This window comes from Lissotriton helveticus, chromosome 1_1, assembly GCF_964261635.1.
Source record: "Lissotriton helveticus chromosome 1_1, aLisHel1.1, whole genome shotgun sequence".
NCBI classification, from domain to species: Eukaryota; Metazoa; Chordata; class Amphibia; order Caudata; family Salamandridae; genus Lissotriton; species Lissotriton helveticus.
The window spans coordinates 706,560,715-706,572,737 of NC_136057.1; the positions used below are offsets into that span (position 1 = coordinate 706,560,715).

Genomic DNA, 12,023 nt, shown 5'->3' on the forward strand with positions numbered 1-12,023 from the left:
TCCTTTCCAATATATATCATGGAGATAAAGGTTCTTAAAAGATTCCTCTAAATAACTGAGTCTCTCCTATTGTACTTAGTGAAAAGGTCCTTTAAGCCACGCATGGAACTCTTAGGGCCTGATTAGAACTTTGGCAGGCTTGCACCAAGTCAGCACACCAGCGCACAGCTGCGAGACGGCCAAAGCCGTCCAGACACCTCCTGCCAGATTAGGAGTTTAATCCTGGCTTGGCAAGGGGTGCATTGGCACTCCCATGTCAGTGCCTTTCTGAGGCTCAGATTTGAGCCTTAGAAAGGCACCGCCGTGGGAGTGCCAAAGCACTCTCCTGCACAGCATGAACAGTGCAGGCCATGCAGTGCAGGAACAGAGGGTGCACAGAGACAGGGGACAAACCATGTGGCCCCCCTGCATGCAACCCATGGCCCAGAGGCAACAGGGGCCTCTTAGTTTCCTCACTGATACAATACTCTGCGGGGTCACCGCCATGAAAACTGTTGCAGTGAGGAAATTTGTAATATGCTTGCCAGTGCTGCAGCAGTACCGCTAGCATATTGCAGCCACAGACCCCTGCAGAGGGATCACGGATCCCCAGTGGTAGCAGTGGTCCTATGGCAGTTCAACCGTCAAACTCATAATACAGCGATCATCACTGCCACCACGGGTTTGAAAGCCCATTGGACCGTCTAACTCGTAATTAGTCCCTTAGTCACAGTGACCCTTGATTGCAAGGACCTTACCATATTTTTTATGTGTATCAGTGACCTTTCACACAGGTGCATTTTTGACAAGTTTTATTAACTCTTGTATACTTATTGAGGTACTGAAGTACTTATTACACAAATATTCACTCTCTAACTTTAAAAAGTTAATCATTCCTTCAGCTCATTAATATATTCATTGCCCAGTAAAAGTAGTTTATCTGCCAAAATCCTGTATGGGTCAGCGGTCCCTCTTCTCAGTCAAAATAGTCCTTCACAACAGCAACAAAATCCTCTACTATAAACAACTCAAGAGTTTTCTATTTAATGCCTACCACTCTTTTCAATGTGAGATACTTAAACAGATTTCTAACCATACAAATACCATAGGAATACAAGGAGAAAGAAAAGGAAAGCAGATTGCAGGTAAAGCATTGTTTAATATGTAAAGGAATAGTGAGATACAGAGGATACTTGTGAGCAAGAACCGTTTTATTCTGTTACTTTTTGGAACAAAATATGTTTGAGTATCATGAAATTATTGTTTTGAGTATATCACCACTATCGAAAAATTGCTCAGACATTTGCAAGGCACTTCAACTAAATACTTTGCATCTTAATTAGAGTGAAGCGGGTGTGGTACATTTGCAAAAAAAAAACGTGCCCCTCGTGCAAACATTTCCCTACAAAGACAATGTAGAGTGGGCAGCCATGAAATATTAAAGTTTCACAGAAAGTGTTTCTGGTACATCAGTGAAAGCACGTTCAGCTAAATTGAGAGACCAAAGTCACTGAAAATTCTAAACTTTTTGTGTAGGTTATTTTCAGCTTCACCCGAACACCTGTATTGATTGGCAGCTTATATGCCAACTTTTAAGTGACCTACTTGGCGTCCAAAACCATACGTCTTTATTTATAAGACGTATGGTTTTGGATTATACACTGTAGATTGGTGATGTACTTTTTCTATTGGTCAGTTACTACCCATGTGTAAACAAATCAAAGACATGAATAATTAAACAAAACTGAACATTCCAATCAAAGAACATGTTTCTTTAATTTAGTCAGCATTAAAGATAAAAAAGGTAAAACGTACCATCTTCCTCGGTTTGGAAGTGTAACTGCAGAGTGTGACTTTCAGCATACCCCTTCTTTGTGCCGGGGGTAATATTCAATATATAGTCAGTATACTTTTTCAGTCCATCAATCAATTTGCTGTTTTCATGAGTGACAAGTCTCAGTAGTTCAGGGCCAACCTGAGATGTCCGTAATTTCAGAGTGACTCTGTAGAAGACAATGCCATTGGGCTTGGAGGGTGGAAGCCAGCTCACATTTACAGCAGTAGAAGACACATTCTGGTAGTTAAGGTTCTGAACAGGTCCATCTGGAACTACAGCACATAAAAAGGAGAAATATTAACATTACATAATTTAGTTACACATTCGGGAAAAGTATGTGATTTACAAACATATAAATGCCAATTATACGTGTAAATAGTCTTTATGAATAGCTTTACTTGTAGTTTAAAGGTAATCATGAAAACATACCATACATCTCTATCTCACAAATAGGAAATGTATTTCTGTGACATTTCGAAAAGATTAAAAACTTCTGCTTGGTGTGAAATGAGATCGATCAAATTAAAGGTAAGAGAAGCCTTAATTATTTTTCACTTTTCGATTAAATGCAAAACAGCTATTTTGTTTTCACTTGATATTTGTTGAGTTCAAAAATGAAATGCAACACTAGAGACATTAAAGGGAAACAGTTAAGGGGAGATGCTACCATGGAAGGCCAACTTTTCAACTCTGTTCACTTGCGGCTATAAGTGATAAAAACGAATTAACGAATTAGAAATGTATATGATATACATTTTTAGTTGCTATAAAAATACGCTTTAAGCATGCACAACAAATACATGTGCATGCGATTCATTCTCAGCAAAATAGTAAATTACCATGAATTAGTTAAAACTGCCTAGTTTACTTGTCCACTGTATTTTTCTGTGACTAACAGATGTAACATTGAAAGGACAAATTCTGTAGCACGTTTTGACAGAAGTAAACATGTTCGTATGTTTGTATTATTATTAATGAAATCCTTCCTTCCAACCAAAAGTAAGCAAGAAAATGTTGTGCAAAGAAAATAAATTATTGAAATATATCACGAAGTTGCTATTTTCTTTCTTGTAGAAAGTTACATGAATGTTGAATGTTACAATATTGTAATGAATTCCCTCAGAGAAAATCATAGTGTAGTGTATTATATATTATAACGATACAAGCGTCTGAAAAGAAAGCAATAGAAAATGCTTTTATTTTCATGTAATATTTTGGATCCTGCTCCTGAGAGAATGTTTAGTATCATATGTGTCTCAACTCTATTTAATTCTGTGTACATGAGTCGTTCTCCAGTGGAATGTACTGGCAAGATGACATATTTTTAGGGAAGCACATTTGTACTAACATAGGGCCAGAAGTACAAACATTAGAAATACTGATTCCATAATTGTGATTTTCTCCGAATCGCAATTAGGAAATTGGTATTCCTTGAGTACTCTTTTGAGTTTCATATGAGATCCCTAGTGGGTCGCAAATACACCTACCTCATGCATATTTATGAAGTAGGTCGCAATTGGCGACCCATTAGCAATCGCAGCCATCACAGGGATAGATTGTTTTCAAATGTGGTTTGGAATGTAATTAAATGTGGAAACATTTCACTCTTTTGCTTTTTTTTATTCAGGTCAAGTTACTGCCTGCTCCAAACTTCTAACCATTCAGCAAATTCTTATTCTCTTTATTTACTATTTCTTATTTTGCCGACCTTATCTTGACAGCGAGGGGCATATTTACCAAGGTTTTGTGCCAGGCTTACACTACTTCTATGGCCCCGCTCCAACGTGAAATAATTTGTGGCCTTTGTTAAGTAGTTTGTGTGGCTTTGATTTGTTCTGTAGTAACTTGGGGGCAAATTTGCTTATATTTCATGCCACGCAGGCCAATAAACAAAGTTGCTGCGCTGCATTGCGTAAAAGGCAGAGAGCAGAAATGCACTATATCCACGAAGATATGGCACATTTTCTCTATTTCTTAGTGCTGGCACAATGTGTGCAGCCCAGCGCCAACACTAGCCCCCTTGCAAAGCCAAGCAATATATGCTGCCTTGGGTTACTTTGTATTCATTAAACTAAGAAAAGCCACACAAAGTGGCTTAGTAAATGCAAAAAAGAATTTTGCGATGAGGCTGTTCGATAAAAGTCATGCAATCCTTTTGCAAAACCTTAGTAATTCTGCCTCAAAGTAATGCAAGGCCTTGCATAGCTCTAACTTGCGGTATTTTGCGTCAGGAAAGAGTTCCACGGGTGGAGCATGGCTGTTCCCATGCATCCATCCATGGTTTTTGCTACAGTCCAAGATTTATGAATGCTAGTAACCCTAGGAATGCTGCAAAAAGTTACGCCTCCCTGAGGTAGGCATAATGAGAAGAAATATCTTTATTTCTCCTCATTGCGCCCTCTTTCTATGCGTGCTGCATTCTGCAGCACTCCTTGAAAGACGAATATGACCCTAAGGATTGTTTTTGTAAAGGAAGGTGTCCCTTCCTGCACTAAAACAATCCTAGCTGTAACGCAGACACCCTTGCACCAAGGTGCAAGGGTGCCTGCACTGACGTTAGGCTGTATACAGTGCACCAGGGCTGGGAGACAGCAGAAATGTTGCGAATCTGAGTAGATATGTCACATTTACAATAGTGGATGCAACATGTGCACCATTTTTTGTGACTTTCCTGTCATTTTGTGATGTTACCTATATATTAAAAGGTTGCATTGCAAAATATCATTTCGAAAAGCAGTGCTAAACAACACACCTACTGAATATCATTTAGGCAAGTTGCTATTTGTGGTCATCTGTGATTGCATACAAATGCAGCGATTGCAGCAAGAAAGAACAGACGACCTCCACCACTATTTTCGAATTCCGATAGTATTATAATTATATTTGTTTAAACCAGAGCATTTCTCTTAAAGATTCAGGTGCCACTTAAAAAGTTCTCATTTAGAAAGACTTCTGGTGAAGCATCAGTGGCCCCAGTGACTGTCCCACGAGAGGTACATGGCATGATTCACAAAGGGGAAACTTCCCTGACATGTGTGGGTATCTGTTCGATGATGTGTATCCACAGCTGAAGCCACAAAGCATTGCTTCATGTCATTAGATTTCACAATGAAGAGAGGACAGCCAATTCAGGCTTCCTCCTAATTATGAATTGGAACGTCAAAAATTCTGTTTTGTGAGTCAGAAAGACTTTGTATGCCTCAAAATACTCTTTTGCAGTCGCAAACCCTTTAATTTAAATCAATTGCAGGGTTAGAAATCGCAAACGTGTTTTGTACATCAGACCCCTAGTTGCTTGACGAGGACTAGGTTACAAAAGCATGTGCAAAGCAATTGCCAAACTACAGGAAGGCCTCTAAACACCTTTTGTTAATTTAAGGAAAAATCAAGCTATTTGAATTTGCTCAACCAAACGCCCTTCAACTGAAACGCCACATAAGCTAGCAAATGGTGTAGTCATCACTCAACAACAGTGAGTGCTTTGTCAGATTAATCTTTTTAATGCTGTAATAAGACACTATCTAAAACGTGTATAAAATATACAAAATGCTCCTATTACTTTCTTATTGACTGATTTCGTCATTAAATCCTGCCCACTTCAAATTGTGTTTGCATTATTGGTGGACTCGGTATTGTAACCGAAACGTATTTACACAAAATTAAATGTAACTTTTGCAAATACATTTATAATCCATAGCCTCAAGAGGAGAAAAACAATTAAAAAAAGTATTGTAAAAGTAGATAAAAACAGAAGTAAGTACAGTTGAAGATTAGAAAGTCAACAGATACTTACTGGATTCTTCTGTTTCGATAGTGGAGAGTATCCCAGGTCCTCTACCCTTGACGGTAAAGGAAAATATCCTTATCTGATACTTTGTAAAGGATTTAAGACCAGTGAGATTAAAGGAAGTGATAGATAGTCCAGGAAGAATCAGGAAAGTCTGGTTGTCATTTAGTGTGAGTTCATAGCTGGTCAAGTGACCATTAGGCTTCAGAGGAGGCAGCCAACACAGAAGAATGCTTTGAGATGTTCTGGACAGGACAGTCAGGTTTCGAACAGAATCTCCAGGAACTACAGCAGCAAGAAAAAAACTGAGAACATGAGCTACAGAGAATATCACAGTTTCAACTGTGGTGCAAAACGCCATTAAAGTTTAACAATATTTAATCTTGTATGCGCTTTTTTGAATGCATTCATTCTATATTCTGTAATAGAGAACCAGTTATGTAATTCAATGCAATGTTATAAACAATATTCAAGAAGAAACATTTTGCAAAGTAGCATAAGAAAGCCGACACTTCTCGTTGTGGAAATAATAATACTCTTCTTTACATTTTATAATGTATAACCACCTTTCTGTTAATTCACATTGAACTGTTAGAAACATAAAATGATGTACAAGCTAAAACTGGTCTTTTATGCCAGGGATTTGTGCATGATTAGTACTTTTTTCACATGCTTGATTCTAATTTGTAATAACTATTATGAGCAGGACAAACAATATGATACATTTTACATCAGTTTCTCACTTAATGTCATAAAAAGGGTTCTTGACCACATGGGGCATTTATAGACAGCGGCCATACAGCATAACCCTTTAATGTCGAGAGACACTTATTATTTGAATATCTTGACTATTAAAATGTAGGTCATAATGGCCGAATTTGGTTAGAGTGCTGGAATCCTGCTGTAAGGAATCTTGCCAAACCAAATAATGGGTAGCTAGAGTATGGTATGTCACTCATCATGCGATCATATGAAATTCAAGCCAGACATAAATTTAATTTAGATCACAGCCAGTATTGTTTTAGCTAGGCATGTACACAGTTACACCCGTATGTATGTAAGCTGACATGTTGGCACGCAATCCTTCAGTATTCAATTATTCAATCAATCAATCAAGTGGCTTGTAAAGTGTGGCTACTCATCCATAAGCGTCTCAAGGAGCCTGGTGGGATGTGGGACTGCAGATCTGTCTCAAGGCACTGTGGTTCAGTTGAAGAGCCAGGTCTTGAGGTACTTCCTGAATTGAATTCCTGTGTCATGTAGGGCTTTGTAGGTGTGTGTGAGGAGCTTGAAGGGGATCCTTTTGTTTACTGGGAGCAAATGGAGGTCTCTCAGGTGGCTGGTGATGTGGCTGCATCAGGGGATGTTGAGGATGAGTCTGGCGGAGGCATTTGTGATGCTTTGCAGTTTCTTGAGGAGTTTCTGGGTGAGGCCGGCATAGAGCGTGTTGCCTTTGTTAGGTATGCTGCTGATGAGTGCACAGGTGACCGTCTTTCTGAAAACATGGAGATCCACTTAAAGATCTTTTGGAGCAGGTGTTGCATGTGGAAGCAGGATGATGAGACGGCATTGATCTGGCAGTTCATGGTGAGCAAGGATTCCAAGATGATGCCAAGATTTCTTGCGTGATCTGTGGGTGTGGGCGAAGGTCCAAGATCTGCAGGCCACTAGGACTTGTCCCAAGCAGAGGGGGTGGATCCCAAGATGAGGACTTCAGTCTTCTCTGAGGTTAGCTTGAGGCAGCTAGCTGTCCTTCAGCCAGGTGGCCACAACCTACTCGTGGAAGTTACTCTTGGTGACTGTGTGTTGTTTGGTGTGGAAGAAGATCAGCTGGCTGTCGCAGGAGTAGGAGACGATGTTGAGCCCGTGCTTCCTGCTGGTGGCAGCGAGCGGGGCCATATAGATGTTGAAGAGAGTGGGGCTCAGGGAGGAGCCCTGAGGCACTCCGCAGCTGATTTCTGTGGGTTCCGAGTGGAACAGTGGTAGCCTGACTCTCTGTGTTCTGCGTGTTAGGAAGAATTGGATTAATTTGTTCCACAGATCTGATTGACCATATGTTTGTAAACAGTTCGAGATTATGTATGAAATAGGTTTTTACATTGTAGTTGTAATTGAATTTATATAGCGGTTACTACCCCTGACAAGGTGTCGAATTACTATTTGGGCAGTAGTATGTACTCCAGAACCAATAGAGGATTAGTAGTGAATTGGTATAGGGAGATGCAAAAGAAATTTGAGCGCTGGACATGTGAGTTTGTTATTTGGATTAGATAGAAAGGGACGACGATGAAAACTCACAGCCTGCAAATTCCAGCAAACCTTATATGTAGGGAAAAGGTTTACACATGTGTAAACTTATAAAATAATTTAGCACATTTTCTAAATGTGCTTTGGGCGTGTATTCTGTATACAACACACATTAATCTCCCAACGCAAAATGTGTACTGTGCGGTGAGGTGGGCTTGTATCTGTGGCAGGTGAAGACATCTTCATCACTCGTTCCCAGAGAGTTTCAGCACCCTCCTTGTGGCTTGTCCTTTGCAGGAACATGTCCCATTGGTATTGTAGAACCCAATACTCCGCTGTTCATGTAAGCTATCAGCATGTAATTGCTGAATGCACTGGTATGTCTAAATTATTATTTGAAATGTGTTTCTTTTCATTTACAAGCAAAGCCCTTCACCCAGTATAGAGGATATTTTTCCCATCGCCAGGTGGAGGAAGGTGGTAGCATTCTAACACCATCAAGGTTGTATCTTTCACCCACTGGGTTGATAGGTGCAGATGCATAGCGGGTGTGTATCCTCTAATCAAGCGGGGTTGGGCCCTAAATGTGATCTCATGAAATAAGTTAGGAAATTAGTCCTCTCCCCACTTATAGGTTCGGAAGCATTTAATTGAGTTTTGTGAGCCAGCAAAATGCCACACAATTGAGTTGGACACATTGGTCCATAAATAAATGCGTTTTTTGTTCTTGCACTGAGCTTTCATGTAGTTTCCTTTTACTCAGTTGCTAAGATTGAAGTTAAAATCCCTTAAAAAAATCTTCCAAACAGATTCATTCTTTACAATTCAGTTGGATTTTTTCTATTCCCTGACACTTTATCATTGCTCCTTTATCTATTGATGCGCAGAAGGAGTTATGGTTTCATATTCTGGCAGCGGCGGCTCCTCCGCTATGGCGGAAGAGCATCACTCACCTACCAGCAGCCCAAAAAATGAAAAACAAAACGATAATAAACTCTTGTTTATTAACGTTATATTTTTTCTCTCAGAGCGGAGTCTTGGTGGCGGGGCCAGGGTGATGACAGGCTGGTGGAGGAATGTTTTACACTGGTATTCAGTGTGCATGATGGTTTGGCCTGCCGGCTCAGGCCAGCCAAACCATAATGCACACTGAAACTCTCTCCAATCTGAACTGCGTTGCCAGGTTGGAGTTAGCAGGCACAGGCTCCAGTCTAACTAGGAGAACAAACCATCGACGCTCAGGCCAATCCAGATGCTGCTTTCAGCAGCATGCAAGCAGCATAAGGACTGGCCGCAGTGCACTCTGGGAGCCTGTGCATGGAAAACAGAGGGCGCAATACAGCGACGCAAGTAAGCAGTTAAAAAAATATATATTTTATGTCCACCTGCCCCCCATTCACCTCCAGGCCCTGCCACCCCTCCACTCAATCCACACACCGACCGCTACTGTATTCTGGAATGCAATACAGCATCTGAGATTAAAACAAAATATTTCCAACACATCAAAGTGTTTTGCCACTATCGTTCTGGCCGTTTGGTCATGCTGGTTGGTATTTAAATGTGCTACTAAACATTTTTTCCCATCTGACTGTCTCTATTTAAATGAACACAATGTATCTAAAGCCGAATGAATACAATATGTTTTACTTACTGTCTTGATCAGTATACACATAAATTGAATCACTAGTCTGGTTTCCATCTCCCATAGATGTGCTTGATGTTATCCAAAGTTCATAGGAAGTAAATGTAGCTAGGTTGTCTAAAATGGCAGACAAACTCACATTCTCAATTTCTAGGCCGATATCATCATTTGTAAAGTTCTGAAACAAAAAAAGGGGTTTTGTTTTAACCATACACAAAGATATTAGGCATATCATGAATAAAATACGGGGGGGGTGCAGAGATTACTTAAAAGGAAGAAAACTCAAAGAAACATTCAATAGCATGGCTTGCTTGATATTGTCTTACCATTTCTATTCGAGAAAACATGCCTTCATTTGGAAAAATAAAGGCAAATGAGTTTTTATCCCACCAAATGGCAAATTGAGCCACATGTCTAACACAGAGAAACAAAATATGAGAGTGGAGCTAGAATGCAATGACCATTTTAAACAAGCAGTGGTTTGTTTTCTGATGGTTTTTGCAAAACTGTACTGTTCGGGAAGTTGCCAGGCTACCATCAATCTTAACAAAGACATCGGCTAATGGCAAAAATGTTCTTTTGGTCTCAAAATACCACACATTGCCATAGTCTTTCAGGCACGGAAGGAAATTCCTTTGTGTGTTGATGTCCTCCTAGTGAAAGGGTAGCAAGTTGTAACTCATAGTGAAGAAGCTGAATGGGCTGGCACATGTTGGAGTGGGTGGAATAAAAAAGGGAATGAGAGACCACACACTAATTGTCGAAGTCTGTCTGAAAACCCCTATATACTGTCAGACATATAATTTAGTAAAATCAACACAGCTAACACAACTTAAAAACGCCAGTCAGTCTGGCATTGGCTATCAGACTCTTGTCTTTGAGAGAGAAAGAAAGAAATAAAGAAAGAAAGAAAGAAAGAAAGAAAGAAAGAAAGAAAGAAAGTAAGAAAGAAAGAAAGAAAGTAAGAAAGAAAGAAAGAAAGAAATGAAGACGAAGGCAAGAAAGAAGGAAAGAAATAGGAAGTTAGAAAGAAAGAAAGCAAGAAAGAAAGAAAGAAAGAAAGAAAGAAAAAAAGAAATAAAAAAGAAGGAAAGAGGAAGGCAAGAAAGATTCAAAGAGGAAGGTAATAAAGAAGGAAATAAAGAAAGAAGAAGGTATTAAAGAGAGATGGGGAAGGAAGAAAGAAAGAAAAAAGAAACAAAGAAAGAAACAAAGAAAGAATGAAAGGAAAAAAGGAAAAAAGAAGGAAAACAAGAAAAAAGGAAGGAAAGCACAAAAAAGTAAAGAGGAAGGTAAAAAAGAAGGAAATCCCTACAGGTAACTATATTATACACAAAATTTTTGTAAAATCAAAATCCCTTGGCTAACACAGACTTAAAAAGAAGCCAATCACTCTGGTATTTGCTGTCAGCATCTTGCCTTAGAGAAATAAAGGTAAGAAAGAAAGAGAAAGGCAAGAAAAAAGGAAAGAGGAAGACGAAACAGAAAGAAAGAAGAAGGGAAGAAATAAAGAGTAGAGAATGAAATGATGGAAGGAAATGAAGCAGTAACACAGGAGTAAGAAACAAGGAAAGACAAAAATACAAATTAAATAAAAAGAAAGGAAGAGGAAGACAGGAAGAAAGTAAGATGGAAAGATGGAAAGAAAGAAAAAGAAAGAAGCAAAAATGATGCAAGAAACAATGAAAGAAAAAAAGAAAAAACAAAGGAAGCAAGAAAAATAAGGAGGCAAGGAAGAAAGAAAGAAAGAACGGAAGGCAGACAGAAAGAAGGAAACAAACAAACAACCAAAGAGGGAAAGAAACAAGAAGGAAACAGGAAAGAACGAAAGTAAGAAAGAAAGAAAGAAAAAAGAGGAAAGAAGGAAAGAAAGAAGGAATGACAGACAAGAAAGGTTGTAAGGATAGAGCACCCCCATGAGCTTACATTCAGAGTTTATGTGAGCTGTTCATGTGGTGTGAAAAAGCACCAGTCAGCTAAACAAAGGCTACTTCAAAAGAAATTCACAACAGGATTGGAAGGAGATAGGAACTGATAAAATTGGAATGCGCCCTGTAATTTCATCTGTTTGAAAAAAAGTCATTCTTGCTCCTTAGGCTCTGCAAACAAAGGGTACACTAAAGTAACAATACATCAAAACACAAAAACACTAGAGCTAAAGAGAACTAATTTCTGTGAGGATGCTCTTTTTGTGAAAGGGCTAAACGCCATCATTCAAAGTGAATTTAGTTAGTGGTTGAAATAGGCTGACTCATTGCACCATGCTATATGTTGTAGCAGGCAGAAGTAAAATGTGATTGACAAAAGAACAGACCAATACATGAAGAGATATGGTTAAAAGCCCCTTTATGCAAGTATAGTATACATATCATTTTAGGAAAATGAAAAGGTCTTTGCTAAAGCCAGACCAAAAAGAAGAATGGAGCAAGGTAGGTTGAGGAATTGTACAGGGTGGAAGACGAGGTATGGCAAAGGACCTCCTTTCTTCATAAAAGGATGAAGTAGTGCAACTATAAAATCTAAAAGTATCA

The 12,023-nt window shown here is 39.2% G+C and overlaps 1 protein-coding gene across 1 annotated transcript in view; it reads right to left on the bottom strand.

Moving 5' to 3' along the window:
* PTPRQ (protein tyrosine phosphatase receptor type Q) overlaps positions 1-12,023 on the bottom strand; it is a 1,500,794-nt gene that overhangs the window by 576,971 nt on the left and 911,800 nt on the right. Inside the window, exons 36-38 of the mRNA XM_078647981.1 lie at positions 9,502-9,670; positions 5,610-5,888; positions 1,795-2,088 (exon numbers count right to left, since the gene is read on the bottom strand). Coding sequence (XP_078504107.1) covers positions 1,795-2,088; positions 5,610-5,888; positions 9,502-9,670 — 742 coding nt within the window. The remainder of the gene's footprint in view (positions 1-1,794; positions 2,089-5,609; positions 5,889-9,501; positions 9,671-12,023) is intronic.